This window comes from Aythya ferina (genome assembly GCF_964211825.1).
Source record: "Aythya ferina genome assembly, chromosome: 25".
Classification (NCBI taxonomy): Eukaryota; Metazoa; Chordata; class Aves; order Anseriformes; family Anatidae; genus Aythya; species Aythya ferina.
In genome coordinates this window covers 1,160,929-1,187,826 of record NC_140323.1, presented here as the reverse complement: position 1 = coordinate 1,187,826, position 26,898 = coordinate 1,160,929, and the positions used below count along the sequence as shown (strand labels likewise).

The window sequence follows — 26,898 nt, the reverse complement described above, 5'->3', positions numbered from 1 at the left end:
TTTGCTCTTTAGTTTGTAGCAGAGGTTCTGAGCTACAGCAAATGCTTTAGTCACATCACCTTCGCCGGGATCACCTCTGCAGAAATCACTTCTGAAAGACGTTTAACATTTCTGTTCTGGCTTTGAAGATCTGATTGAATTACATTCTGTTTAGAAGGAATTGAAAAGATACTTGTTAATTTAATAGATGGCTTCCTTCGGTTGCAGGATTCATCTCGTAGGCACATCATTCAAGAATTATCTATTGTGGTTAAAAAAATAATTCCAAGACAGCTGGGCTTGTGCTAGTGTCTGTGAGCAGCGAGTCTTCAATTTCCTTCATACTTCATTACTGGCGTGCCCCAAAAAGCAATCCTTTCTTAATCAGGGCTTGTTTCTCCTGTCAGGTTATTGTTCATCATGATGTGTGAAGCAATAAGAAGGCATTTTTGTTGATTTTCATAAGTTAAACTCACCATCCACTGCTGACAACCCTATTAAAACAGAGCAAGTTGAATGTTTAAGTCAGAGTTTTATATCAAATCTATCATTTTGATAAAGTGGATGTTTTTTCCTTCTTCCCACCCTTTGGACTCCTTTTCTGGTTGAATAGCTTAACCAGCACTTGGGGAGAGGAGAGAAAGGACAGGCAGATGCACAGATGACTGACAGACTGACAAGGACATCGTGGACCCCAGTTGTTACAATACCCCATGTGATTTTCTGATTCCTAATGGAAGTCAAAAGTGTGGCAGGCTTGGAAATCGCACTCCTCCGTGTCCCGTTTCATCTTCCTCTGACCCTCTGCAAGATAGTGACCTCCTAATTCATCACAGGGAAAGCACTGCAAAGATTAATCATTTAGTACTAGTGCAGCACTTTGGATAGCCAAAGCACTACATAGCTCCTAATGAACAGTAACAGTGTCTGGGCTGTTGAAAATTAACACATCTTATTTCCCAGTGTGAGTTTGACAACATGGGCAAGTAAAGGATGGCTGCTTTATGGGAAAAGGGACAAGGGACACAAATTCCTGTCTCGTGAAATGACCCCAGGTGTCTGAACCCCTCTAGGCTTTCCCTTTTCTCCTCCTGTTGGGTATCCTCAATTTATTCTCTCTGCTGTACTTCAGCTGAATAGGATATCGGGGCTGCTGGAATGCAAAAAGAACATTTTGAGTTAGTAGGTGAAAATGCCCTGAAGTCACTGAAGATGCCCCATATAAATCTGTAAATGTAACCCAATATATCCAAAGATGTTTTTCCCTTACTGAAGATGTTGCTTTTGTTTTTTTGGTCTGTCTTCCCCCAGCATGGATGTGCATTGACATAATCTGTGAAAAGTAACAGATACCAATCCAAACAGCAGTGACACCCGGCACTTTATTTGGCATGAGAAGTAAATCATGGGGGTTGCAGCATACATCTTTGCTAACCTGTCTCTGTTCTGGAATGAGTCATTTTGACTTTCTTATCTGTACCCTGGAAACCTGCGTCTTTACATCTAAATTTTATGCACTGTTGCAGTATGCTAGGAAAAAAAAAAAAAAAAAAAAAAGAAAAAGTAATAATAAAAGATTATATCTCTTCTACCCACCAACTGGTGGTTTCTTCTGTGCTCCTGACCAGTTAATGCCGTTAAGTTTATTTCCATTAGTTATGTTATTGCCCTTTATCTTCTTTTCCTCAGGGCACTTATTGTAACGTCAAAGCGCCAAATCTATTTTTATAAAATTGCCCTGTAAAAGAAAAAAATTTAAACTGGCAAGAAAAAAGCTGATGGATTAGATCTTAAAGCATCTGAACAGCTCCTTAGACTCCTTTCTGTCACCAGCTTAATTTCTATTTCAAAATGTTTTGTTCCTTTGTCCCCTGACTTTCCATGCTGTTTTATTATGGCTTTTGTTACAGCATTCATCTAACACTATCTTAAGTGGGAGGCTCTTGAAGAGGCTCCACTTTGCGGAGGAGACAGCGAGGAGCTGCAGAGCTTCACGAGGCTGGAGGAGATGGCACGTGGGGTGGCGGAGCCAGCTTCTCCCATACTCACTTGGTTTTGCCCACTGAAGTCTGTCATTGGCCTCTCACAGCCCTCATGCCAGACCAGGCCATCAGCAGTGCCATGCAGGAGCACTGGGGGCTTTTGTCCCACAGGTACAAAAGAGCAGAGCCCACAGCAGGAGAACAAAGCCACACAATTGCTTTTCCCCATAGGATCTTAAGGTTTACTGCGCATCCCCAAACAATAAGCTTTGCTAAGTTATACATGGAAATAAATATTCATATAAACAACGGAGGTAGAATAGTGTGGTGAGTTTTAGAAACGGAAAAAGACACGTTGAAGAGCTGCATACAGAAGCAGACACTCAGTTCTCCGGTGGTATTTTGCATCACCAGCAGAGAGGCAATGGTTTGGAACAAAAATCTCAGAATGCGATCACGTTTTTTCCCCCAAAAACTGTTTATTTAGATATTCTTTCACCAGCCAGAGGTCACATTATCATGGCATCCCAAATAATAATCTCATCCAAGAGACACAGCTGCAGCTCTTCCCAGCTCCTAGGTTAGATGCCAGGGGATGTAATAAATGGGGCAAATGAACACGTGAATGCTGAGAGCTTTTTTGCACAGATCAGTTTTCTTTTGGGCTGTGCAGTTTATCTATCACAGCTTTAAAAAAATAAAACCATAAAAACATTTCACTTGCAAAATGCGGTGGTATATGTGGTTTTCCATTTATCCATGTTTAGGAGGTGTTAAATGTACTGGAACACAGCAATAACTACGGACTGCAGCTGGATCCCAGGCTGAATTCGCTAAGGCAATAGGTGCTAAAACCAGAGACTCCAGCTCCTTCCTCTGTGTGGTGCCCAGAGGGAGAGGGTTATTTAATCCACGTGAAGGGCTGTACTTTAATGTGAAACTCATGCTTCTTGCTAGAGGTTTCCAAGGTGGAATGACTCCAAACCACGAAGCAGTCGCAGCCTTCCCGTTCTCTAGCACAGACCTGCCAAACCCTGCTCGGCTTGGACCACCTTGTGCTGAACGAGGAGCATCTCCATGGCATTTTGAGGGGGCACTCAAAGGCTTGATTGGATCTTTGAAGCAGGTTGCTCATTTCAGATGCGTTAAACTTGGCAGTCCAGTGCCTATTGTGCATCCACATTTGATGTCCTTCTGCCGCCTTGGCTGCAGAAGAGCGTTAGCATATTTCTTTATAAAATTATATATGCTAAAGGCTCAATCTTTAACTCATATGAAACTGATTTTCTAGCATTCCTTGGCAACCTCAAAGCTGCTCAGTGTTACCTATCAGCTCAGCTTATGCATGTTAAAACTGAAATGGAGACAATTTTCTAATCCTGTGTGCAACTTGGTGAAAACTTTAAGCTTTCGTTGAAAATGGCAGCTGTTAGTTACATTTGGAGTTCCCAAGCTTCCCCTGAACTTGTTATGATTTCTTTCGAAACCTCTAAATTTTAAGTGCAGCTTACGCCTGTTCTTTCCTTCCTCGCTTCGGCGTGTGACCGAAAGCGGGGGTGACTTGGTGTGAATCTTGCTGGGACGCACAGGAGCAGGTTTTCCTCCCAGCAGGATGAAATCCCCGCTGCTCTCTGGAGCAGCTCGATCCTGGGCAGGGCTCTGCACCTTGTAGGTCGGGGTGTCAGGAACAGGGGAAGCAAAGGAAACGCCAGCTGCAGCACCATTAGTTAGAGCTGAAAGCTGTGCTGACATTTGGCCTTGTTTGGGAGCTTCAGAGGAGGGATTCTGAAAAGAGATGGAAAAAGAGGCCTTCGGTCTTTTTTCAAGTCAGATAAAACCATCTTAAGGACACCATTAAGAAAAGAACTCTTGATGATAAAGGCCAATAAAGATGTAGCTGGATCTTTATTCAGCTGGAGAACTACTGAGCCAGGAGAATCAACAAAGTTAGCTTTCTGGGCTTGTATTTGAACTTTACTGTTTCATCTGAAAGGGGTGGATTTGTGTTGGGTTTGGCTGGAGAGCTGGGTCACACATTGCTGCCTTGGGAAAGGGATGGAATTTGTAGTATCAAGGGGTAACCCAGCTGATGAAAAAATACTATAACTGGACAAGCTGGCATATAGTTCATCAGATAATCAAATCCTGGCACCTACAGCCCTCTTAACAAGGGAGACAAAAATCACATTTATTCCATGGTTCTTCTGCAACCACAGCTGGAATGATGAAGGGGGTCTGTTACCTGACTCAGGGGTATATAAACTGCCAAGCTGCTGTCTGCTTACACCGGTGCTGACTTCTCCATGCCCTTGCAGATAGCAGTGAAGCCTGCCTCAGCCCCAGATAGGCCAGTAACATGTCACGGTGCAGGAATCTGTGAACATCAGGGGTCTGTGGTTCTCTGAGGGTGACAGAAGATGCTCTGCTACGTAGGTGAAGTCTCTACAAGGGGAGTCACAGAAGTCCATATATTCAGAAGGGATCCTTGTGATAAGTGGAACCCTCTTGTCACTAGAGGAACACCAAAAATTGAAACAGACCATTCTGAAAAATTATGTCCTGTGCACCACCCAGCAAAAATACAATGTACGAGTTCTGGATGAACTGAAGCGTGAGCAATGTGATCACTGATGTGGCTCATGACCTTTAATTGCTTTTAAATTTTTACATGCTGCAGAGTGTAATGTGATACCCTCAATGTGACAAAAATGTAGTGTTTCATCTCACAAATGACCCAGAACATAGCCTGTCACATTCTTTTGTATTAGGACATCACACCATGCTCTTCTTTTAAAGTATTTCTGAGTAAAATTAAGTTGAGCCAAAGCTTATAATTCATCTGGCTACTACTCAGCTGAAATTTTAGGGCAAGAGTCAAAACCGAGGAGCTAAGAATACCGTGGTTTTGACCGTGATGTGACAGACATGGCTCTCCAGATGACTGTTGAACTGCAAATGCAAATTCCTACCAAAAGTGCATTTTCACACTAGCTTTTCATCTTTTGCATAAATCATAGTGTCTTTCCCTCTAAGAAACTAATGCTCTTTACCATGCACTAATAGCAGAGAAAGTCAAAGGAACAATAAAGAAAATCCTTTGTTGTCTCTAAAAAGACAGTCGAAAGCCTGAAAGAGTCTCCAGTGCTCTCCTCTATATCTTAAAAGCATGGATTCCTGGCTCAGAAAAATCCATGAAGATGATGAAAGCCTGTCTACAGACTGAATGCTATCCCCCTGGTAAGGTGTTACAAGTAACCATAAATATCTTGTCCTGACCACTCAGCAGGCTTTGGGCTTGTCCACAAAATATAGTACAGTAAATAGCTCCGAGCATACAAATGAGATTCTACTCCAGAAAAGTCTTTAATCTCCCTTGTTTTTATGGATCAGCAAAGGTGTCAGAAGTTTGACACTCTAGATAATTGAGCTCTTGCATTTAGAGCACAGCCTACAAATAATGGCAACTTTTGCTTTGAAATAGTCTTTCTAAACTTTGGTTTGACAATTAGCATTTCAAAAGGTAGCAACTATGTAGCTGCCATCGCCTAATGCACACTTTGAGTCAAATGTAAAGATTAATAGCACAGTGCTAAAAACAACCATAAAATCTACCTGCCTCAGGAGTGTTCCTGCTAACTCCTGAACAGGTGAAAATCCCAAGCCCTGGTTGTACAAACCATCGGGTCTTCAGCAAAGCGTACCTCATCTGCTGTTCGGGGTCCATGGAAGGCAGGGATGTGTCCTCTTATGGCCATGGTGAAAACAGAGCTGAGTCAGTGCTACAGATTTCATCATCTGCCTCTGAAGTTGTCAAGGGAATCCGTAAGATGCAGCCTGAACAATAAAAATTCTCCATCTGCAGCCACTGTAGCACACAAGCACCACTCAGTCCCACTTCAACGCTAGCTAGGGATTCAAGGGTTTATCTTCAAGGACACTGATGAACCAATCAATGCCATATGAATTTAGGAGACAGAGGTGGTGTACGATCAAGGCTAAAGCCCCACCGTGTTCACGCCAGGGTGCACGGAGCTGGAAGCAGCAGTTTGGGTGCTGTGCTCGGGTGTCCTGGCCCTGCGAGCCCAGCAATGCAGCGCAGGCACCAGAGCAGAGCTTCTCTGCATGCAAACCACCAGGAGGGGAGAATGTTTGCTGCTTTTCAGGATTGCCTAATGCTAGGTAGAAACGCTATTATTACGGGCTTTTTCCCTCTCCTTTAAATGAATGCAAACAACAGGGGTTTTCTTTACAGCTCATTCTTTAATAACTTGGGTTAGTCATAATGAAATCCATTCTTAGGATAGAATTAATATGAGATAGTAATGGTGATTAGGTAATTAGCAAGTACCAAGAGTATTTAACCTTCCTGGTGACAGCATGTCTGACATCACCTGAGCTCGTGCAGACTCTGTGAAAAGAATTAGCTATTTTAAATTACCCCATTTAAGTCATTAATTCTGAAATACAAATGGGCCCAGAAATAATGCCAGTGGTGCCCAGTATCCTGGTAGTTTTTCCACCTCTGCATATCTTAAATCTGTATTTTCTGTCTTCCACTTCATTAAAAAGTGGAAATAGGATTGCAAACATCGAAGGATGCCATTTGCACTGGCAACCGTGGGGTACTCGTAGTGGTATCCTGCTGCCATGAGTGACCAAGAAGGAACAAGGCTGCCTTTTCTGCTCATTTTATCTGAGAATGCGATTTCCTGCTCCAAAGGAAGTTTTCAGGCATCGGCTCCCATAATACATGTTTACAACTTTGGAGTTTGCTTTCATAAATTTCCTACTTAGTCACACCACGGATTGTAAATGTGCGTGTGTGAGGCCATAAATCTTGCACACCCGTGCATACCTGCATGTTTCTGTCCCATCCCACTTGACCCCCTCTTTAGTGCACATTTATAGCTCTTCTCCAACTTCCTCACACTGCATTACAGTTTCTCTTTATTAGCAGCCAGTAATGTATTAATGCATTCCTTGGTGGGAAGTGTGCTTCTAACTATTACCTTGGACACTCATTTAGTTGAATTTGATAGTGACAACACATTGACATTGGTAAGGTTAATGATCCAATACTTTATTTCATTGAACAAGTTGAACAACATTTAGTACATTGTTCCACAATGTCCTAGAGAGCTGTCTGCGCTATTACTTTAATGGTACTATGGCATCTTTGCCCTTTAAATAATTGGCACCGTGAAAATATTCTCTAGATCCTGTCACAATTGATTAGTATTGCACTGAATTACCAAAAAAAAAAAAAAAACCACCACTTTTATTTTCCCTTTTTCAGTCTCTTTTCAAGGAAGGGAGAAAAGTAAAACTTGATCTCCATGGATATGACAGGCTGACAGCACTAGAAGTAGAGTCGGGAGAAAAGTCCTGGCTGCTGCTTCAACTTTTTGGATCTGGAACCAGCACAAACCTCTGTCCCTACCTTGTCCTGACCTGCAGAGCTTGTTCTTTCCCGATTTCACAAGGGCTGGTCCTCCCTTTATTTTATTTCTTTTTCTGCTCAGCCATGTTGAACGCTGCAGGAGAGCAGCTCCGATGGGTGCTGTTGGTGGAAGGCTGGCTCCTGCAGCAAACGAGCACAGCAGCATCCCTGCATGCTCCTCAGTAAGACATGGACATTGCTGGCTATGCTCATACTTCCCAGAGGGGAGGACAAAATGAATTTGGGGATTAAATCCCCTGATGGCAGAGTGCAGCATGGCTGGCTCCTATTTGCCTCTGCTGCTAGGCACGGTGATGTGATCGCTTTGCATCGTGTTTGCCAGGAGTTTAGTGCAAAGTCATGACTCAAAAGCAGGGAATTCTCCATCTCCCAAAGAGGCTGGAGGATGAAAGGAAAGATGTGTAAGATGAATTCTCTGTTCAGTACAAGAATGAAGAGCACAGCTCTGAAATTGCAGCATCTGGAGAGAGAGAAGTGGCATTTGGTGGCAGTGACCCGAAAGACAACCAGTGTTTTCAGCATGGGACTCAAAGGTGCAAAGTGGAACATCATTTTTGTGCTTGTGGCAACAACAAAGAAATTCTCAACTTTGGATTCATTTTGTCCTTCTATCACTTTCCCCCTCTCTTTTAAATTACCCTTGATTGTACAACATCTGCTCCCTTCATGCTTGCATATGGCTCTCTCCTTAAATCTGCATTTCTGTCTAGGGGCTGCATACAAATATCCAGCTGAAAGTTTTCTTTCAAAGATCTGATTAATCATCTTACTCTGGAAACGGAAAATTAGTATCAGCTTAGCTGTGAGAGCTAGCAGTGGGGGCAGGGGGTACCTGTGCAAAGGGATGGTAATGACAGGAGTCAAACAGGGACACTGGCAAGGACCAAAGACAAAGCAAACGAAGGATCAAACCCAATGTCTTCAGACAGGAGGTTGTGTTTCATTCTTGTATTTTAAAAATAAAATCCTCACAGATGTGGAATACTGCAGCATGAGAGGAATGTCATTCTTTTCAGACATACGAGAAAAATTCCTACAATTAACATGCTCACAATGTCTCCTCACCAGGCGTTTGCTACCCAAAACACTCACCAAAGGTTTTCAACAAAGCTCAGGGTTGCAAGTGCATAGGATGGCAAGATAAAGGCATATTTGCCTGAGAGCTCTGTTTAGTGAAAAGTTATCCCTCTTTTGATTTTGAACCTTAAAAAGTGACGATAAAAAGTGACGATATAAAAATAGAGCATTGTCTTCTGATCATCTATATCTGCTTACAACATGGTTATGTAGCTTTTTTGCTGTCTTTTTATATGTTAGGTGTATCGTTTTAGTTTTATGGTGGAGGAAATGGATCCATATGGGGGAGGAGAAGGCTGAATTCAAGGGTTAAAACGTCAAAACTGGATTCCTTGCTAGCTTACTGTGTGGCTGTAGGCTGCTTAATGAACTTCTCAGTGCTTTGACCTGGAATGTGGCAGGTTGTTCTGTTATGTCCTGTTCAGGTCCTTGCTTTATGCCCATCACCGTGGCATCTGGCTGAGCCCTGATGTGAGATGAAAATTGTCCAAGGGCACGTCCTGGGTCCTCTAGAAATAACAGACAGTGATTACCCAGGGATCATGGCAGATAAAATAACAACAGAATCCTAAATACTGTGCTGGCAAGTTAATTCTTTCCCAGACCCATGCCATTTGATATTTCCTGCCCAGAAATATCCCCAACGGTGCGGCTTTGAAGTCAACACCACCCCATCCTGCAAGACGCTGTACGGCTCACGAGAGGTTTCGGCACCCCAAGCAGGTGCAGGGCAGAGGGTAGAGGTGGGACAGAGACACCGAGCACCACATGGTGAGGCAGAAACATTTCCCAAACGTCACGAGAGAGAGGCCTCGTTGGATGGCCAAGGTTACCCGGGCTCTGCACCAACCCTCCTCCCTGCCGCCTGCCCTCCTGCAGCCCACCCCGAGGCCCCGTTACCTCCACTCCCCAGCTGAGCCTTTCTGGAATATACTCTATATTTGTCTCCTGCTTCCCTGAACACCCATTATTATGTAGAATAATAACGCGGGAGCTCTGCTCGGCACCTCTGCTCAGTGGCTCCAAGTGGGTTGAATTGTAGCCAGCGGCAGGGGGTGATAAATGTAGCGTAAGATGCCTTTTCCACAGCAAACTGCAAATTGCCTCAGCAGCACGGCCCACAAAAGGTTCCTGCGGAGCAAATTTATCTCCCATTGTCGGCCCAAGGAGGAAAGCAGAGAGGACCAGGCATCCTATTTTTAAAAAGTCACATTTGATCTTGTTCAGGCTCAGAGTCCGGAGTATTTTAAAGGACTTTTCATGGCAAATGCAGGCCTGAGAATGCGGCACAGATAAAGGGATTTATTTTTAACTGCAGCCTGGGTTCATGACCATGTAAGCATTTCAATTTTAAGCCACTCCGTTTGAATAATATATTTCGCCAAAGTGAATGTTATGTCATCTAATAACTCATGGGTGGGAGGAGGGATGGTGACTGGGGAGGGGAAGAATAAGGCTGTTAGAGCAAAATCACCCTCCAGAGATGGCCGCGCACTTGCTAAGGTGAGGGGGGCGTTGGAGTGATGCTTTGGGGTTTCTCCATCCACCCGGGAGCTCGTGCTGCACCTCCTCCCATATGGCTCAGCAGCGTGATGGACTTTCCTGGGGAACGTGAGCTGATAGATAGTTGGAAACCCACGGTGATAGATGGCAGAGAAAGGGGGACGCCATCTGATGAGTGATGGATGGCAGCACAACTGCAGTACCCACAATTAAAGCCACGAGACACCTCTGATATATTATAACATTAAACACCTTTGTGTTTGAATCTCACTTGTCATGCTTTTACTCTACTGGCCCTTAAATGTCAGATGGTGAATTAGCTGTGGGGATTTGGTGTTGCTGAGCCTGGCGGCAGCAGGACCAGGGCTGGGTGCTTGGGGTGGCCAAGGAGGAGCACCCATCCCGAGCCTCCGAGCAGGTTGGGCCAAGGGAATTGATGAGGACGTTTCCAGGAATATATGCTCGGCTGCCTTTAATTGTGTCCTTCGTTAACATCTTTGAGTTATTGTTTGTGTTGCAGCAATTGTGGGTACCCACCTCCGAGATCAAAGATCAGCTGTGCCGAGCGATGGGCAGGCATGGAGCAAAGAACCCGGGAGGAGAAGGGCAGGAGGGGAACCAGAGGCACCGAGAGGTGGGTGAATCGCTCGGGAATGCTCAGTGAAGGAAACGAAAAGGCGAGGCTTTAATCCTGCTGCCCCTGCTCTGCTCTGTGCCTTCCTCATGCAAAATCCCGCCACGAAAAGACATTTTGCTCATGTTCACTTAACTTCAAAATTATATTAATGACTTCAAAATCTGGTGTTTGCTAGCTCTGTACTTTTCCAAAGGAAATTAGTAACTGCAAAGGAGTTATTCTGGAATTAGGAGTGTGTAAATGAAAGTAGATTAGTTCTCCTTGCCTCAGTGTACCTATTTGTGCTATAATGTTAAGTAAATACTTTAATGCTGGTGGGAAGTCAGGCTTAATTTATTAATGTCACGCCTAATTAACATTTCAAGATCCTTCCTCAGAAAGAGGATTATTAGTAACAACAATATTATTATTCCGCTGGTGTTGATTTTAGCTGGGTTCGCACGCACAGATGATTAGTACCTGCGAGTCAGGAGGTGATTAGCAGAGCCGCCGGCAGCCTGGGCAGCGTCAGGCCACTGGCAGCAAGTCCTCCCAGAGCTGACATGGGGCATGGCACGGGGCAGGAATGGGATCGGGTCTGCAGGCAAAGAGTCAAAGGAGTCAATAAGGAAACCTCCAGACTGACTAGCGTTATATATTCATTTTCCCTTAGCTGAGTCGAAAACAGATCAACCTATTTACAATTCCAAGCTGAATTTGAGGGATTAGAACCTATTTTTCTGTGTTAGCGGAATGAAAAATAAATACAAGGTTGTGGGATTTTTTAAATGGCCTTTAAACTTCAGGTTTATTTACATACTATGCTTCCCAAGGACAGAAATGAAAATAAAGAAATTCACTCCTCGTCTTCATCTAAGATATCTTCATATCTTTTTCCACGAAAATAATTCATGTTGCTGAGAGAAGAAAAAAAAAAAAAAAAAAAGCCTTCTATGAATCACTGATGAGTCTTTGATGCTTAATGTGCTGTCCAGCATATGCGTGGAGTTCTCTTGGAATTTAGTTTAACAAGAGAATCTGATTTCCTTCCCAACATCATTAAAGTTTCCCCTTCAAATTTCACTTAACAAGCAAATGAATGTTCTCCTAGCATAATTATAGTTTCTTTTTTTGAATTTCATTAGGAAAAGAGTCAGCCTTATCCATTCGGTGTTTTTACACAACAAGGAGACCAGGCAGCTGAAGCAGGCTGTGGATGCTTTGCAGTATGGCCCCGCAGCAGGGCTTAGCACACAGGTACAAGGGGCTCGGGGAGGCTGCTGCCCAGGCTCAGGGGGAACACAGCGACAGCATTTGGGTAGGAACTGGGTGGATTTGGGCTCGATTCCCTACAGAAAGCTGGATTCTTCTAGGCCAGCTTTCATGGGCATGTGTTCCAAAATTCAGTGGGTGCTTGTCTGGAAACTCGTTGCCCATAGCAGCTGAGTTACCCCGCAGCTGAGCTGATGGGGTCTCACAGGGACACCAGCTCCTGCCCACAGCCAAAAACAAGCCCCAGAGCAAGAAACCTGAGTGCTGTTGGTGTGGGGCTACATGCACTGTAGCATTTATCACCCTGATTATTTTCCCCACATCAAGTTCTTGCTGCTTTGCTCTTCTCCTGGCCCCTCGCACTCCCCAGCATCACTGGCGGTGCATCCCTGCAGTGGTTCAGCCCCTCGTGCTTTCTACTGTGGGCCTGCAAATGATGTTCCTTGGCAATAAATGGCACATATCCCTAACATCTGAACTGGTGGAATGTGAATAATTAGAGCCGAGTGCAAGTAATTTTTGAGTCAAGGCCTTGGTGTGTCATGGGTTGTAAAATTTAATCTGCCGGCAGCTCCTGGCCTCATATCAATTACATACAGTAAAATGAGGGAAAGTGTCCCATATTTCTGTGCAGTTATGGGAAATGCCATCCTTGTGTTTGAACATTGCATATTATCTCCGTTCTTATCTGTATTGCTAGGTCACTTAACCAGAAGTGCTGGGAATTGTTTCTGTTCTATGCATGTAAGGAGTTATCTTTCTTAAAAGCACCCCAGAGGGCGTCTTCCTCTTCCCTCCGCGTGCAGTTCAGCATTTGTATTTGGAGTTCTTTGTTACCAATAATGCAGATTGCAGAAAGGCAGGAACCTCCCTGCCCTGCACAGAGAAATCAGGCCCCGGGAGCAGAGGTTGTCCGGACAACTGGCCTGCTGGTGAGCATCTTCCTGGAAGCACAGCCAGCAAATAAAGGGAAGGTAGAGGACAGCAACGTGGTGGTCTTTCAACTGATGCCATTTCTTGCCTTGCTGAAGTGTGATGCAATTAAATAAAGAAATCACGGAGCAGAAGTGGAGGCAGATGATGGTGGTGCTGTGGTCCGGGTGGCAATCCCACGCAGGGTGACTGGGTGCCGGCTTCCCCACCCTCCTCTGCCCCACCATGAAACACCCGTGGGGCACGGGCAGCTCCCTCCAACTCCTCCTTCAGCTGGGGGCAGGTTCCCAGCCTTTGCCTGGCTTTTTCCAGAGGCAGAAGCTGGCACACGGACGTGTCCTTTGGAGCAGCTCCAAGTCCGAAGCCATTCCTGCCCCGTCTCTGCTCAGGCTGCAAATCTCGCCCTCGCTTCATGTCCACAGAATGGTTAAACAATTGCACTACAACTCAAATAATAATAAAATATACAACGCATCTCAAAGTGCCAGAGAGAGAATGAATAATTAGCCATATAATAGAATATATAAACAGAAACTGCATTAAAACCAGACGAAAATATGTAGGGAACAAGCGATCGTTACGGCTCTTCCCCCTCCCTTCTGAGTGTGGCTGGGGATGCTTAAATCCCTTTTCCTGAGGTTTGAAAAAAAATCTTCTCATTTCAACTCTATTTGTATGCTACTGTAACAGTAACAGAGAAATTAAAAATAATTGATACATTTGAGAAAGCACAAGCAGTAACTACTTCATATTTTTAAAAGCTTTGCAAATATCCAGGAAAAAGTGCTGCGCATGCAAAATACCAACGCTCAAATCTGCTCCAAGTGATGCAATGAAGTCCGCTTTTATGGGAATAGCTGGGGCTGCATGTAATGAGCCAGTAGATGGAGGTTTTCTGCTGTAGCTGGGCACAACCTGGAACGATCCCGGGGTTTCAGTACGGGAGCTCTTTTTGCTGGGTGGGACAAGACTTTCCCTTCCATCAGCAGAGGTGCTCTCCAGAGAGCTCCTGGCAGCCGCCCCTGCCACTAAATGTGGACTCAGTGCTGGCCTAAGACACCCTCATTCTGTAACGGCAACGTGTTAATTACAAGTAATTTGGAAGAAGTCTTGATAGCTATGCATGCATTAAATGGAACAGATTAAACCTGAGACCAGGCAGTTCTGTGTGATAGTGTGGCAGCAGTTCTGTGCAATATTTTTGATGAATCTATAACACATCAGTGCCCTCAGCTGTACACAGTACTCTGCAATTGGAGTAATCATGCGGACTGGACCTCCAAAGGAGGTTGTTTTATTAGGTAAAAGGGAATGAAGCACAGAAAATAGTATTAAAGATGAACAAATGCCTCCATTATTTGGCAAAATTAAATGTACTTTTCCGAGTAAAGAAGGCAAAAGTCAGTCATTATCTGTCTGTAGTACATCGCAGCAGATAATACAGAGAGGTTTATGATCTCTGAAAGCAAATTAGAGGATATTTAAACAACACATCTTTCTATAAAGGAACGATAATTACTAAATCAGGTCAAAACGCAGAACAATCTAACCCTGCCCCATGCTAATGTTACTTGAATAAGCTGAAATCTCCTACATTCTCTCAGAAGGACTCACTTGGGATGCAGCTGTTCTCATTATTGTTTATCATCTGGGCTCCTAAGCCCTTGTTGGCGTGTGTTGGTGCGTGTTGCATCCAGGCCCAGCCCCGTTGCTCCAGCCCCACGTCGCCGTGCTTGCCCTTGCCGTGGAGCAGGCACAAGGCTCCTGCCCTCTCCCACCTTCACCTCCTGCATTTTTGGGTGGGAAACTCACCTTCCTCTAGCTTATAGCTGCACAGTTCCCATTGCTGGTACACATATGGTCCTGAGGTCTAGGGTTCAAACAAATCAGGTCTAATCAGGTCTTTGGGGCCCTCAATATCAGGCATTTCGGTGCATTTCAGTGCACCCTTTTCACTGTTGTGTGCATATATTTTTTTAGACACTGCCAGTAATACATTTTCTGTAATACACATTTCCAACAATGTTTGCTTCAGGTTGGGCTTTCAAAAGGGTGTTTGGGTAACTTGCTCTGATACAAACTGATCAGCCCAGGCAGCGACAGGAGCTGCTGAGGGTGTCACCCAGGCTGGACCCACGTCTGCTCCCACTGCACTCGGTGGGGTTTTGAGCCCCGTCCAGGTAGGGATGTCATCGCCGAGCACATCCAGGGGCTGGAGCCCATGCGAGTGAGTGACAGATGCTGCATGGTTTTGACAGACAGAGAGAATTAGGTTCTAAATCCTTTCGTTATCTTTTGCAGTGTTACCCGTGGTCCATCCTGTAGTGATTTTAATGACCTTTCTGGGACAGCTGCTTGCATAGCAGGGGGACCGTGCAATGACAGCCACGCTGAACCTGGCAGAGAACACATAATGATCAGTCCTTACTGGTAGCGACAATATCAGGCTAAAACAAGAATGTCAGATTCAGGACACCTCTTTGCTATCTGCCTGGCATATGAGCTCTGAATTATCCAGCATTCAGCAAAATACTTTAAGTTTCCCACTGGTTTAACCAGGAACAGAATTTTTGCTGATAACAAAGGATGAGCTGATTCCCCAGACTTTCCTGTTGTCTAATCCTCTGCGACCCACAGGACAAAAATTGAACTGATTAAAGCGCCAGAAAACGTTCTGTGGGAACCCTGCCTGCGTTTACCCCTGAGGGGAGACTGGAATGGCCTAAAAGGTCTTTTCCCTGCTCTAATTTCACCGATGTTTATGATCCTCTTTGCTCTGCTGTGGGAATAAAATGCAAAGGCAAAGCACCTGGACAAATTGTTCCTGGCCTTGGGTACTGATGGAAAGAGAAATGTCAGGGTGGCTGAGGATGGGATGCTCTTGCTGAAGGAGGGCAGCTGGGGGGATCAGCGTGCGGCCAGCAGCTCTGCCCGGCCTTTTGCTGGCATCAAGAGGAGAGCCCGGTACTGGGAAGGCCAGGAGCAGCATCACCCGGACAGCTGAGACACTCAGGGAGGGAAATGTCTCCTTCTCTCCACAAAATCCTGTATTTTTTTTCCTTCTCAGCAAGAACTGGGAAGATCAGAACTTCCCAACTGGCTCCGAGACCAAGTGTGTGAGCTCTGTTCCTTCCCAGAGACTTTTCTCAGCCGTCTCACAGAGGTGTTGCAGAAATTCCTGCCCTGGGTACAAGCTGACGCCTTCCTGCTCCCAGGACAGCTTGGGCTGCAACTCCTTTCAATGATTATTTCAGCAGCAAGTGCAGCTATGAAATTCAGCCACCTGCAGTGACATTTCTGACCACGGAGCCCTCCTTTTCCTGCAGTCTTCACACTCAGCCTTCACCTTAAGCGGCTGCAGCTGTGCCTCCTGGTGGCACGTCAGACCAGGTCCTCCTTGGTCCAAGTCACTAAATGCCTGGTAGCGGCTGGAGAGCAATAAATGCAGTCCTGGAGCTCCTTTTCTCTTGAAGATTGACCCAGAAGGATCCCAGTTCTCGTGCCACCCTGTGCTCGATGGGGGCAGCCAGGAGACTGCTCCTCATCGTGGCAAATATATTAATGCAGCAGCACGCTTGGAGGAACCAGAGAGCAGTCACTAAACAAGCAGCATTTCTGTCTCAACTTTGCTCCCAGGCATCTCAGGATATGTCTGCAAACATTAACTTGCAGCACTCTGCTGTCTGACAGTTTGCTACTGGAAGCAGGGCCAGAAGAGACTCAGAAGCAGATCAGATGGGTGATAACTGTGTCATTTATGGGACTCCTTCTTATGTTACAGAAAAATAATTGCAGCAGCTAGCATACAATAATGAGACGTGTTTGTGCTGAGTGTTGTTTTCTCTTACTTACGGCACCTGACACACAGTGCCTGCACCGGACAGCAAAACATGATGGAAAGAGTCATTTGTTATAGGGCGTAAGTGAGAAATAGTGATTAGAAGGTAACAGTGAGTAGTGAACAGAAGGCAATGGTCAGGCGCCTGGCAGTTCATGGGAGCACAGCAGCTGCAGGGTCAGAGTCCTCAGAGCCATCCAAAGGAAAACAGCACTGAAAGCCCCGTGGGTGCTAAGGTCAGGCTGCCCTACAACACGGCGCACCTGGGAATAATCCCAAGCTGTTAGCAGTGCAGGGAAGGTCTCTTTCTTTAGAACAAGGTTTTTTATTATGGGGATTTTTCTGCTGTTCTTTTAACAGCTATGGCCAGACTGAGGAATACAGCCAGGAACCGTCTGCCTAGCAAATTCCTAAATAGCACTGTAGGTTTGTCCTGGGAAGAAAAGCTCTACTGGTGATGGTGAGGCTCAGGACAAGGCAGCGATTTCAATCCCAAAAGGATCCAGGGAACCCAGCAGGGACAGGCAAGGGAGCTGGGAGCCCTCCTGGCCTGACAGAGCCCATCCCAAGCAGCTGATCCACAGGGTAGAAAGGATTATCTGGAGTCACAGCGCGTTCCTGCAGCCCCGTGTTGCCTTCTGTGTCTCTCCAGTTAATTAGTTATGCTCTTCTTCCAGTTAATTAGCTCAAAGAAAAACAGCCCTTTGTACTTAGCCTTATAAATTACAGACTTTTACTGTCTTATATTTTATACGAGATGACACTTTCTGCATTTTCTTAGCAGGGTCACATTTACAATTCTTAAAGATTTGGGAGGAATCTCGCTTAGCTGTGCTGCAGAGCATGGTTGTGGGGAAAGGCATTTCAAAGTTACCTTGATAACTTTATAAAAAAATCACCAGAGCAATGGAGAGAAAAATTTGTGAGGATCAAAGAAAATGAACTCTGTTAAAAAAAAGACTAAGTAATGAAGTTACTGAAAAAAAATACATGAAAGTGGCAAAAAGAACTTCAGATATTCATAAGATACCATCTGCAAAAGACTAGCTAGTGTGCAATTAGCAGGTTGTAGGCTGACAGCAGGTTGCTGCAGTCATTTTAAGGTTGCGAGCTCATGGGAAAGGCTCAGACTCATCTACTAAAATAAAAGGACTTGCTGGCTTTTACCCCCATGCTGGGCAAGGAGGAGGCACGGAGCTGAATCAGGAACACACCGCATCGCCTCGGCTTGGGGAGATACGGCTCAGCCACCAGAAGGAGCGAAGAGCCGAGCTCTGCCTGTGCCCCATGTGCTGTCCCCATCCCACAACAAAGAAGATCATGGCTGGGATGTTGCTCTCATGCTCTGCTGCAGCATCGTGCCAGGGCCCGGCACCGATACCTGCAGCGTTCCCAACATGTCACTGTCAGCAGAGGGATGAGCAGGACAGCAGCCTTTTGCAAACTTGTCCAAGTTTTTGGGTGAATTTTTTTCCCCAGCACTCCAGCCAGAAGTAATGTTACGCCAAACATCTCTCTGAATGGTGTTGGTTGTTAGAGAAAATAGTTGGTGTGCTTTATCATCTCTTTGGGCCTTTCAGACTCATTTTGGAGACCGGACATTGATTTCCTCACTGCATTCAGGGTGCATTTCTTAAGCACGCCCTATCCTTCATAAAGGTAGTTGTGTGATATTGAGATATGAAGTCTGGGCTTCTGCTCTCAGTCCCCAGGCCCAAGCCATGCCACGGCAAATAAATCTGGGGGCCGAACTGCGAGCGGAGCCATCTGTCACGCTCGCCCTGCCTCCACAGGCGGGCAGCCTTGCACCGGGGTTAACTGAGAATGGGAAAAATCTCCCCAAGAGAGGGATGGCAGAGCTGCGATGTGTCTTATTGATTGATCCACACAGCAGAAGTGAAGGAATATAAAGAAAGAGTTTAGATAATATAAAGGTAGACATTTTCAATACCAACTTAGGGTCACGAGAAATTCTATAATCATAACTTAACTCATCCACTTCCCTTAGGTCTTGCAGCACTGGATAATAAATGACAGTCAGAAAGCTCCGTGGCAAGCAGGACAATATTTTGAAAGCTGTGCCCTTGGAATACTGTCAAAAAAAAGGAAAACCGATGCATCATGAAATACATTTATCTATCTCTAGACTATGTGCTCCATCCTCAATTGTTAGGAGAAGAGAAAAGCTGGGGTTTGCCATGAAAAATTCCCAGAGCAGCCGATCTCACCTTGATGTCTTCTGTGGGTATGGCTGCATAAATCCAAGCACTCGTGGTTAGTGCTCTGCTGCAGCAGCAACATATATCGAGAGATTAGATCAGAGAGACGGCGCGAGAGGGAGAGGGAGAAGGAAGGGGGAAAAAAAGATTCAAAAGCAATCAAGATCTTAATCCCACCAGTGGAAAGCTGAGAGAGTTTTCAAACAACCACTGAGTGTTATGAGCAGTGGGCACGTTTCTGATGCTGCCGGTGGTGGGGTGAGCTCGTGTGCCAGCTGCTGGGGCTGGGGATGGGGCAAGGGCCCTCAGCGGCTGCTCCCAGATTACAGCACACAGCTCAGGGCGAAGTCCTGGTGTTTGGGGATCGGGAAAGAATAATATTTCGAAAGAACTAATTTTCCTAGAAATGTGCCTGAAAGTTTAATCAAGCAAAACCCTTCCCCTCTCCCATCTTGGACTGTGAACCAGATTGGGCATTGGTCCCTGGCAGGGCGATAATAATGATCTGGCAGCGATCCCATGGGCAGTTTTTAAATTGTAGCCTGTCCCTTAATTATTTTGCAGGTTCACCCACAGACACGTCTTTCACCTCCAGCTAAACCCCCCAGGATGCCCCATCTGCTGAGGCTTTTGGGGTGCTCCCCCCAGCAGTGCTGGGAGCGGGGCAGCGCTCAGCGGTGCAGGAGCAGACTTTGCTCCAGCCCTTTTGTCATTCAACACCAAAATTCTGGAACCAGATAAAAATTTCGCCCTGGGATTTTTGGAAGGGAGCCTAACCTCCAAAATCCACATGGTTCCATTGTGCCTAATTACAACCTGTCTAAAATTCTAATGGATCCCAGCAGCACAATATTAATAGTAGAGAATTATTGCATTGTACGTTCTTTACAGTTAATCTAGTTGTCTAGGTTATTGGACAAAAAGGTTCAATAATAGGAAAACAGCCTGCTGTTGGGTTGAATTTTGCTGGATTATAGATTGAGTTTTTAAGTTTAATGCAATGAGACGGTTGCATAGTACAAAGTGTATTTTAAGTATCTATTTATTAAAGCTGATTTGCACTAGAACTTGTGTTCAAAAGTACACCTGACAGCTAAATGAATAGCAAATTATTTCACAGCAATCTGTGCTATTTTCTGTTGTTTCTGTGCAGCTAGCGCCTGCATGCATTGCAGGTTAAAAGAATTTTCAACCTTCTATTTAATACAATAAAGTTTGTCAGATGTTGTTATTAGTTTTGCCGAGTGCCATATCCGAGTGTAATATATGCATAAAAGCCTCGCTGACTCCTTGAGCAGTCTGAGTCTGGTGCAAACAGGCTGCAGCAGCAAGGAGAGACCGAGCAAGGTGGTTTTTATTTAATCTGGTTCAATCAGCACATAATGATAGGCATTCAAATTGCTGGCAAATCCAGTATTACTCCCAAATCCAACATTATTCCCATTCACAAAGGACAACTCTGGACATTTTCTCTGCAGAAGGGGAAGCAGGGGCTGGGTGCCAGAGTAAAGGGAGGATGCTCTGTGCAGGGCAGGGCTCTGAGCACTGCAGTGGGCATTGTCCATGGAATAACAACCACGTGGCAATGGCACCAACAGCCTGAGCACCCCAGGGAAGGGATAGCCCTGTAAGCTTGCCAAGGAAAGAGTTTACAAAATGCAGCTAGGGCATCTCCCCAGGTGTGTGCCCTCAGCAGTGAGCCCAGCTGGGAAGGGTCCCCTTGTCCTGCAGGGAGCCCCCCTGCCAGTGCCCTATAAAGGCCAGGCCTTGCCTCCAGCTCTGTTTGGGGGTTCTTGCTGAGTTTCTGGATGAGATGATGCTGCATGGAGAAATGATGTTGAAAGAAGAAAGGGAGACTCGCTTGAGGTTTTCTGAAGAGCAGGTTGTGGCAGCGTGCCTCCTTCAACTGAAAACAGATATGAGAAGCAATGGGGGGACCTGTGCAGGTCCCTGCCCTGGGGATTTGCTACCTGGAGCCTTCCCTGGTGCAATGTGCCCTGCTGCCTTCCTGCTCTGAGGGCCCCGAATCAATACTAAGGCATCATTCAGGCTTTGCTTAACATTGGAAGTGCTGAGAAGTGGCTGAAAAGGGAAGGAGGGAGGAAGCCCCTGGGGATTTTTATGTGCCATGGGTGGGAAGGCTGGTCCCAAGTTTGACCTGATTTATTTAACTTCCTGGGAATAATAATAATTTTTCTTTGAGCTGACTGTCTGCATGTCAAAGTTTCAGCTCAATTTGAAATGGTTGAAAGATGAATCCCAGAGGAGAAATAATGCTGGTTGTATCTGGGCGTGCTGGCAGCCTCTAACCGGAGCGTTGCTCTCCACCTTAATGCACAGCAGCAAAAATTATAGGCTGGTATCAAGGTCTGTGTTTCGTGTGTTTATGGACTGTTTGCATTGCTGTCCAAGCAAAAGGAGAAGAGTGTTTGGCTGTTTTTTTTTTTTTTGTTGTTGTTGTCATTAGTCTTTCTAGGCTTGCAATGAAAGGGTTTTAATCTGCAACTACCGAGATACGTGCAGGCAAGTTTTGATAACAGTATAACTACTTAGGAGGGAAAAATTTGTACAGTAGCAATTCCCAGAGCAACAGCAGCAAATAAAAGAGAAGGGATAACTGTTTAGCTCTCCCTACCTGCATTTGTGTGTTGTGTGGAAGGGAGAGCTTCCTGAATGCACTAGGAAAGTAATTGAACTCAGGGCTCATTATTAAAAAGGAGTTACAGAAATGTTTCTGACTTTGGGATTATCTGTCCAGCCTCCTTGCGGCATTATGTAAAGCTCGAGGCTTGGAGGGAACAAAATCATCTGCAGGAGCACGGACATGCCTCTGTCTCTGGATAACAGCAAATTGGTGGCTCCGAGGGGCAGATGTGTGACAGCACCTTGTGTGCTCTGCAGCAGGGCCCGTGGTGAAGGGACATCGCTCAAAGGAAGCGATGCAGATGAGAAAAGAATCCCTCTGGTTAGTGAAGTTATTCCAGCAAGTGGCTATATAAATGTCTTTATATTGTTATTTCTGATATTAGTTTGTTGTTCCTCCATGAAAGCTGATTTATTTGAAATGTTATTACTCGAAACACCCTAATCTTTTTGTAATAATTCATATACTGGAGATTACAGTTTTGGAAGGCAGCCCAGCTCTGGCTGGAATCCTATTTATGGATTAAAGGATTTGAACAGCATTGCAAGCTAGATCTCCGAATAGCAGGATAATGTAAACCTGGTTCCATATAAAATGCTTTACCTCTGCAATAGTAACCCCATTAAAGGCAGATTGTGGGAGGACGTTGGACAAGAGGACTTTCATTACAGTCAGGCGGGATATCTTGCACCCCAAAGAGCAAGGATTTTCCGAGCGGGGTCTTCCCCTTGCTCAGATGTCCCGAGCTGGGTTTTGTATCTCCTTTCTTCTGGAAGCCACCAAGCCTACTAATTACAGGCTCTTTGTGGTGGGTTCGAACAGACTGGCTGATGGCAGCACCATTGTTCCTGCTGGGAACTGAGACACCACAAAAGGCAGATGAAGCACCCCAGCCAAGTGCTGCTCTCCTGCCCTGTTAGGGGAGGGAGGCAGCTGGGAGCTGTAATTTCCATGTAGGCAGCAGCACGAGGGCCCACCCCCGAATTCATTAGGGCTACTGGAGGGACAATCCAACCCCAGGAAACTGGAAGCCTTTGGGAGTGTTGTTATTAATTTACCATTTAATGTAATAGTACACGGGGAACCCAGTCGCAGGCTGGAGGACTGTTGTGCTAATAAGTGCTGCACAAAATCCAAACTAGAGGATGGCCAATGGCATAATTTAATTATAAGTATGCTTATAATCTGTGCGAAGATAAGTGCAGAAATAGTCTAGAAAATGACTGTGTGAGCCAACATTAAAATTAATGGTTTCGGGACACAGGCAGGCTAATTGTTTTTGAGCCTTTTTCATACACTGCAGCAAGCAAGTTTTGAGATGAGGTTTGAAGGAAACCACTGAAGTGGCTCTGTGGGTATTTACGGGCAGCTTTTACCATGATAAATGTGTGCTGAAGCGTGGCATCCTGAGCCAAGCAGGGAAATGGCAGCTGAACAAGAGGTGGGGAAGGGAGGATGGACGACGAAGAGCTCTGAAAATTGAAGCAACTTGTTTGAGGCACTTAGGGGTGAGCTGGTGGGAAAGGTTGAGGCAAGCAAAACCTACTAATGCTCCAAAGGAAGATGAGAATCATGTGGTGGTTGCGATAATTAGGCCACAAGATGATGAAAACCTGGAGAAGGTTAGCTGTGTGCCCCGGGGAAGGCTGAATCTTGGAGATAGCATGCAAAAATCTGCAAGATGTATTGCTAGTGAGGATGTAACACCCCGGAGAGACTCTGCAGTTTAAGCTGATGCCCAGCTTTTTGGTATTATATGTTGCCTATAGAATTTGAGGAAGGCGTTTGGGAAGAGTGCTTAGGAGAATATTAAGATCTGTGATGTGTAGGTGCAATGCTAACACTGAGGAGATGGGGAGAGCGTGCTGCGACCAGCTGCACGGGGCTGGGGGTGTGTCCCTGTGTGTTAAAGAAGAAAAATATGACAGGGATCACCCTTCCCAGGAAATCTCACTTCTATATGGTGCAAATACTTATCTGTAAACATAGTGTGTCAGGCTGTAATAATCACTTAAAGATGGGGTTTGAGGCACGTGTGTTTGTAGGTATCACTTATGGCTGTCCACCCAAGTGTGGTTTAAAAGCAGCAGTGTGGGCTCTGGAGCTGGAAATGGTTGCAGCCCCCCTACCCGAACCGCATTGCCCTGGGCAAAAATAATTCTGCTGCTCTGGATCTCGGCTTCCTCCTCCATGGAATGGGGTAATGTCACGTGCATCCCGGAGGATTTGAGCATTACTTATTATTTCTATAGGGATTTGAAGGTTAATAGCTTTACACAAGCCTAATTAATTGCTATTATTTAGTTTAATATTCTATCCAAGTGCTTTGTCCACAGAAAGCTTGCTCTACCAGCCTCTGTGCAGAAAGAGTTTGAAGCAGCTTGGCGCATCTGTAGTGTGTAAGTGTGAATCCACAAACAAGAGACTGTCACCATAGCTGTATGTCACTGCATGCATAGTGTGTGCTCAGGGTGTTCTGATGCAGGTAATGGTAGAGCAGCTCATCACTGGAGACAAACTCAGGTGGGACAACAAAATAAATGAGGATAATGAACACTTCCTCCTATGATATGCATTGCCTTAATTCTGTTGCTGATTATTGCATGGCCTTCTAAGTGAAGGCAGATTGAGAGACTGATAGCTCAAGTAAAATTTCGTATCTCAACACTGTTTTCAGAGAGACCTGATGCTGCCGTTGTCCTGTTGGTACCACTGGGCAGGATGAAGGAGGCCACTGTCAGAACAGGAACCATGGGCCAGTCCTGATTAAAGAAAACGTTATGTTAAACAAAAAAGATAAAAGCTTTAATGTTAGTGCTTTAAAAAAAAAAAAAAAAAAAAAAAAAAAAAAAAAAAAAGAACTCAAAGGATGCTGTAATGCAGTGTCATTTGAGTGGCTGTGTGGCGTGTCTGAGAAGAAAGATGGATCGCGTACACGGTATGCCTGACAGTAGGACTAATAGCTATTGGATGGGGTGTTAAGTATATCATAAAATCAGTGTTAGCCACAGTCAAGATGATGCATTCAAACTGTGCTTTGCCTTCCTGCACTGAGACTGCAGGCAGCAGCGATGGGGGCTGAGGAGGAGCTCCCCCAGCCTTCAGCCCCAGCCGCTGCCCTGCAGTGATGGTGGGGTGCTGGCATGTGGGGCTGTGGGGAGGCAGGGCTTGCTCTGATGGCACTACCTAAATGTTGCAGCACCTCCTGAACACCCACCTCCCTCTGGCATGAAAGCAGTGCGTTTCCTGCAAGTGCTCTGAGTCTGAGATGAGGCCTTCAGAAGCCAGAAGGGAGCACAGCCCGTCCTGGGCTGTCCTGGTCATTGCTCCACGATGACCGCTGCTCTTTGCTGGAGGCAGTTCTCATTTACCTGGTTTTGGCTCCTTCCCTTTTTTAAGGGCCTGCGTTCAGCAGAATCAGGATTTGCCTGTTTTTGAAAGCTGCTGTGCAAATGGCAACTGCAAAGGGCCCAGATGTGCTCACACTGGAACAAGGGGGAAATTTCCAAGTGCCGGCACCCTCTGGATCTGGTAGTGACTCTTACCCTATACAAAAGTCTCTCTATGAGAGAGCACTTTAAAAGAAAAGGTTTAGGTTTAAAAGGTTTAAAATAAAGGTTTCATGACAGTGCTAGATGTCTGTCTTCAGCTGGAGAGATGTCATGTTCCTAAAATATCTGTCTTGTTGAAATCCAGACTACATGAGGTGACAACGTTTCTCTCCTCAAAGCTTCTGATCACTGCTGGGTAAAACAAATTTTATTTTATTTTGAGAAGAGGTAATTGAGCAGGAACAATTAACTGAGGGTTATCCCCACTGGGAAGCAGTGGGGGAGCAGTGCTTGGAGCATCACCTCCCAACCCTTCCCACCCCTGACTCCAAACTGGGGGAGGTGAGGGCAGTGCTGGTACCGACCTCCTGCTCTGTAAATACAACACGTGTATGTACAGAACTGAGCATCCTGAACCCCTTCGTAGGGCAAGGATGTGGGCGTAAAAAGCATGGTGATTCCATGCAGGGAAGTCAGTGGAGACAAACAACTTGTGCAGAACTACCAGGTGCTCCTGCAAATGGCCCCAAACCCCAAGCCCTGTGTTATCCCGTTTTCAGAAGGCTGACATCATTTTTAGCTGTGGTCCCACAGGAGGAAGCTGGACGAGCTTCTGGAGGTCAGGGAGCTGGAGCTGGGCTTTGTGCAGCTGCTGCTTTTCTCTGCAGGCAGTGGTGTGGCCTGGTGGCCAAGCTGTGGGTTGGGCAACACAATTGGGGATTTATCCCAATGCTCATTTGGCAAAAAGATCTCAGTTACGTGGTGGCTAGCCCTGGGGGTTCGTCCATGTTCCTTTACTGGAGCCAGCATACTCCCGTGGAGTCTCTGGGATTTTCTGGGGGTTTTGTTACAGGCACTTGGATGCTGCATTGCTCTGACAGATGACAGGAATTTTAAAATACAAGGCAATGAGGGATGCTGTCTTTTCCCAAACTGTCACATGAGCTCCAGCAAGTGCTAAAGCTGATGGAAGATGCTGAAACCCTGGCTGCAGGTCTCTGGACCAGTTCTCCAGCCCATTCCCTCCCCTTGCCAGCCACTGCTGCTACCCAGCACGCCCGAAGCAGCTCTCGCGGCTGCGGCCACCTCCTGCTGCAGAGCTGGCTTAGCTCCGTGGCACAGGGGAGGTGATTACAAAAGCTACCGAGGGCTTCCAGCAGCACAATTTCCTCAAAATAGCTTTTTTTCTTTTGTAAAAAGTGTCCCTGTAATTCACCAGTGGCTGTGGAAGAGGCCAGGAGCACGTCTGTGTCCATCCCTGGCCAGCAGCAGGACCTGCTCAGGCTGGTGCAGCCTCCCTGGCATCACTGCAGCTCTTCCTGCTGCATGCTGGTACCAGAAAGAAGGGAAAAGAAGGGAATACCTGGAGCTTAGATACCAGAATTACATTGTAACTTCAAAATTCTACCTGGCTCTATAAATTTTTTATGGTAAGTCAATTAAAAGCCCAGTTATGGGAGCTTTGGAAAGAAGACATAAATATTTAATATTTATTAAAATATTCATCTGTTACATGTTTTTAATCTTGAATAAATATTTTTGGATAATCAGTTGTATTTTTGTTATGCTAAAAGTTTGCATTGTAAATCCAACCACGATTGATTTTTAAAAAAAAAAAAAGTGCAATGTATTAATTATATAAGAGCACATATGCCACTCAGGACCTGGAAGAGATACAAATGCATGTTTTCCATAATAAGTTATCAAGGTAATTTGCTTATTGAAACTAAATGAAGGCTTTGATTCATGTAATTGCAGCAAGATCTCTATGTAGAGACAACTTTCACATTTCTCCCCTAATTCTTCCTTTCAAATAAATAAGA

The 26,898-nt window shown here is 45.5% G+C and overlaps 1 protein-coding gene across 3 annotated transcripts in view; it reads left to right on the top strand.

The window, feature by feature from the left end:
• The window catches only part of LOC311423740 (uncharacterized protein), a 239,522-nt gene extending 222,109 nt beyond the window's left edge, over positions 1–17,413 (top strand). For all 3 annotated transcript variants that reach the window (XM_084498121.1, XM_084498120.1, XM_084498119.1), the window contains exons 7-9: positions 10,523–10,636; positions 11,764–11,875; positions 15,125–17,413. In XM_084498121.1, coding sequence (XP_084354247.1) covers positions 10,523–10,636; positions 11,764–11,868 — 219 coding nt within the window. In that variant the 3' untranslated portion in view covers positions 11,869–11,875; positions 15,125–17,413. The remainder of the gene's footprint in view (positions 1–10,522; positions 10,637–11,763; positions 11,876–15,124) is intronic.
• The last annotated feature ends 9,485 nt before the right edge of the window (positions 17,414–26,898 follow it).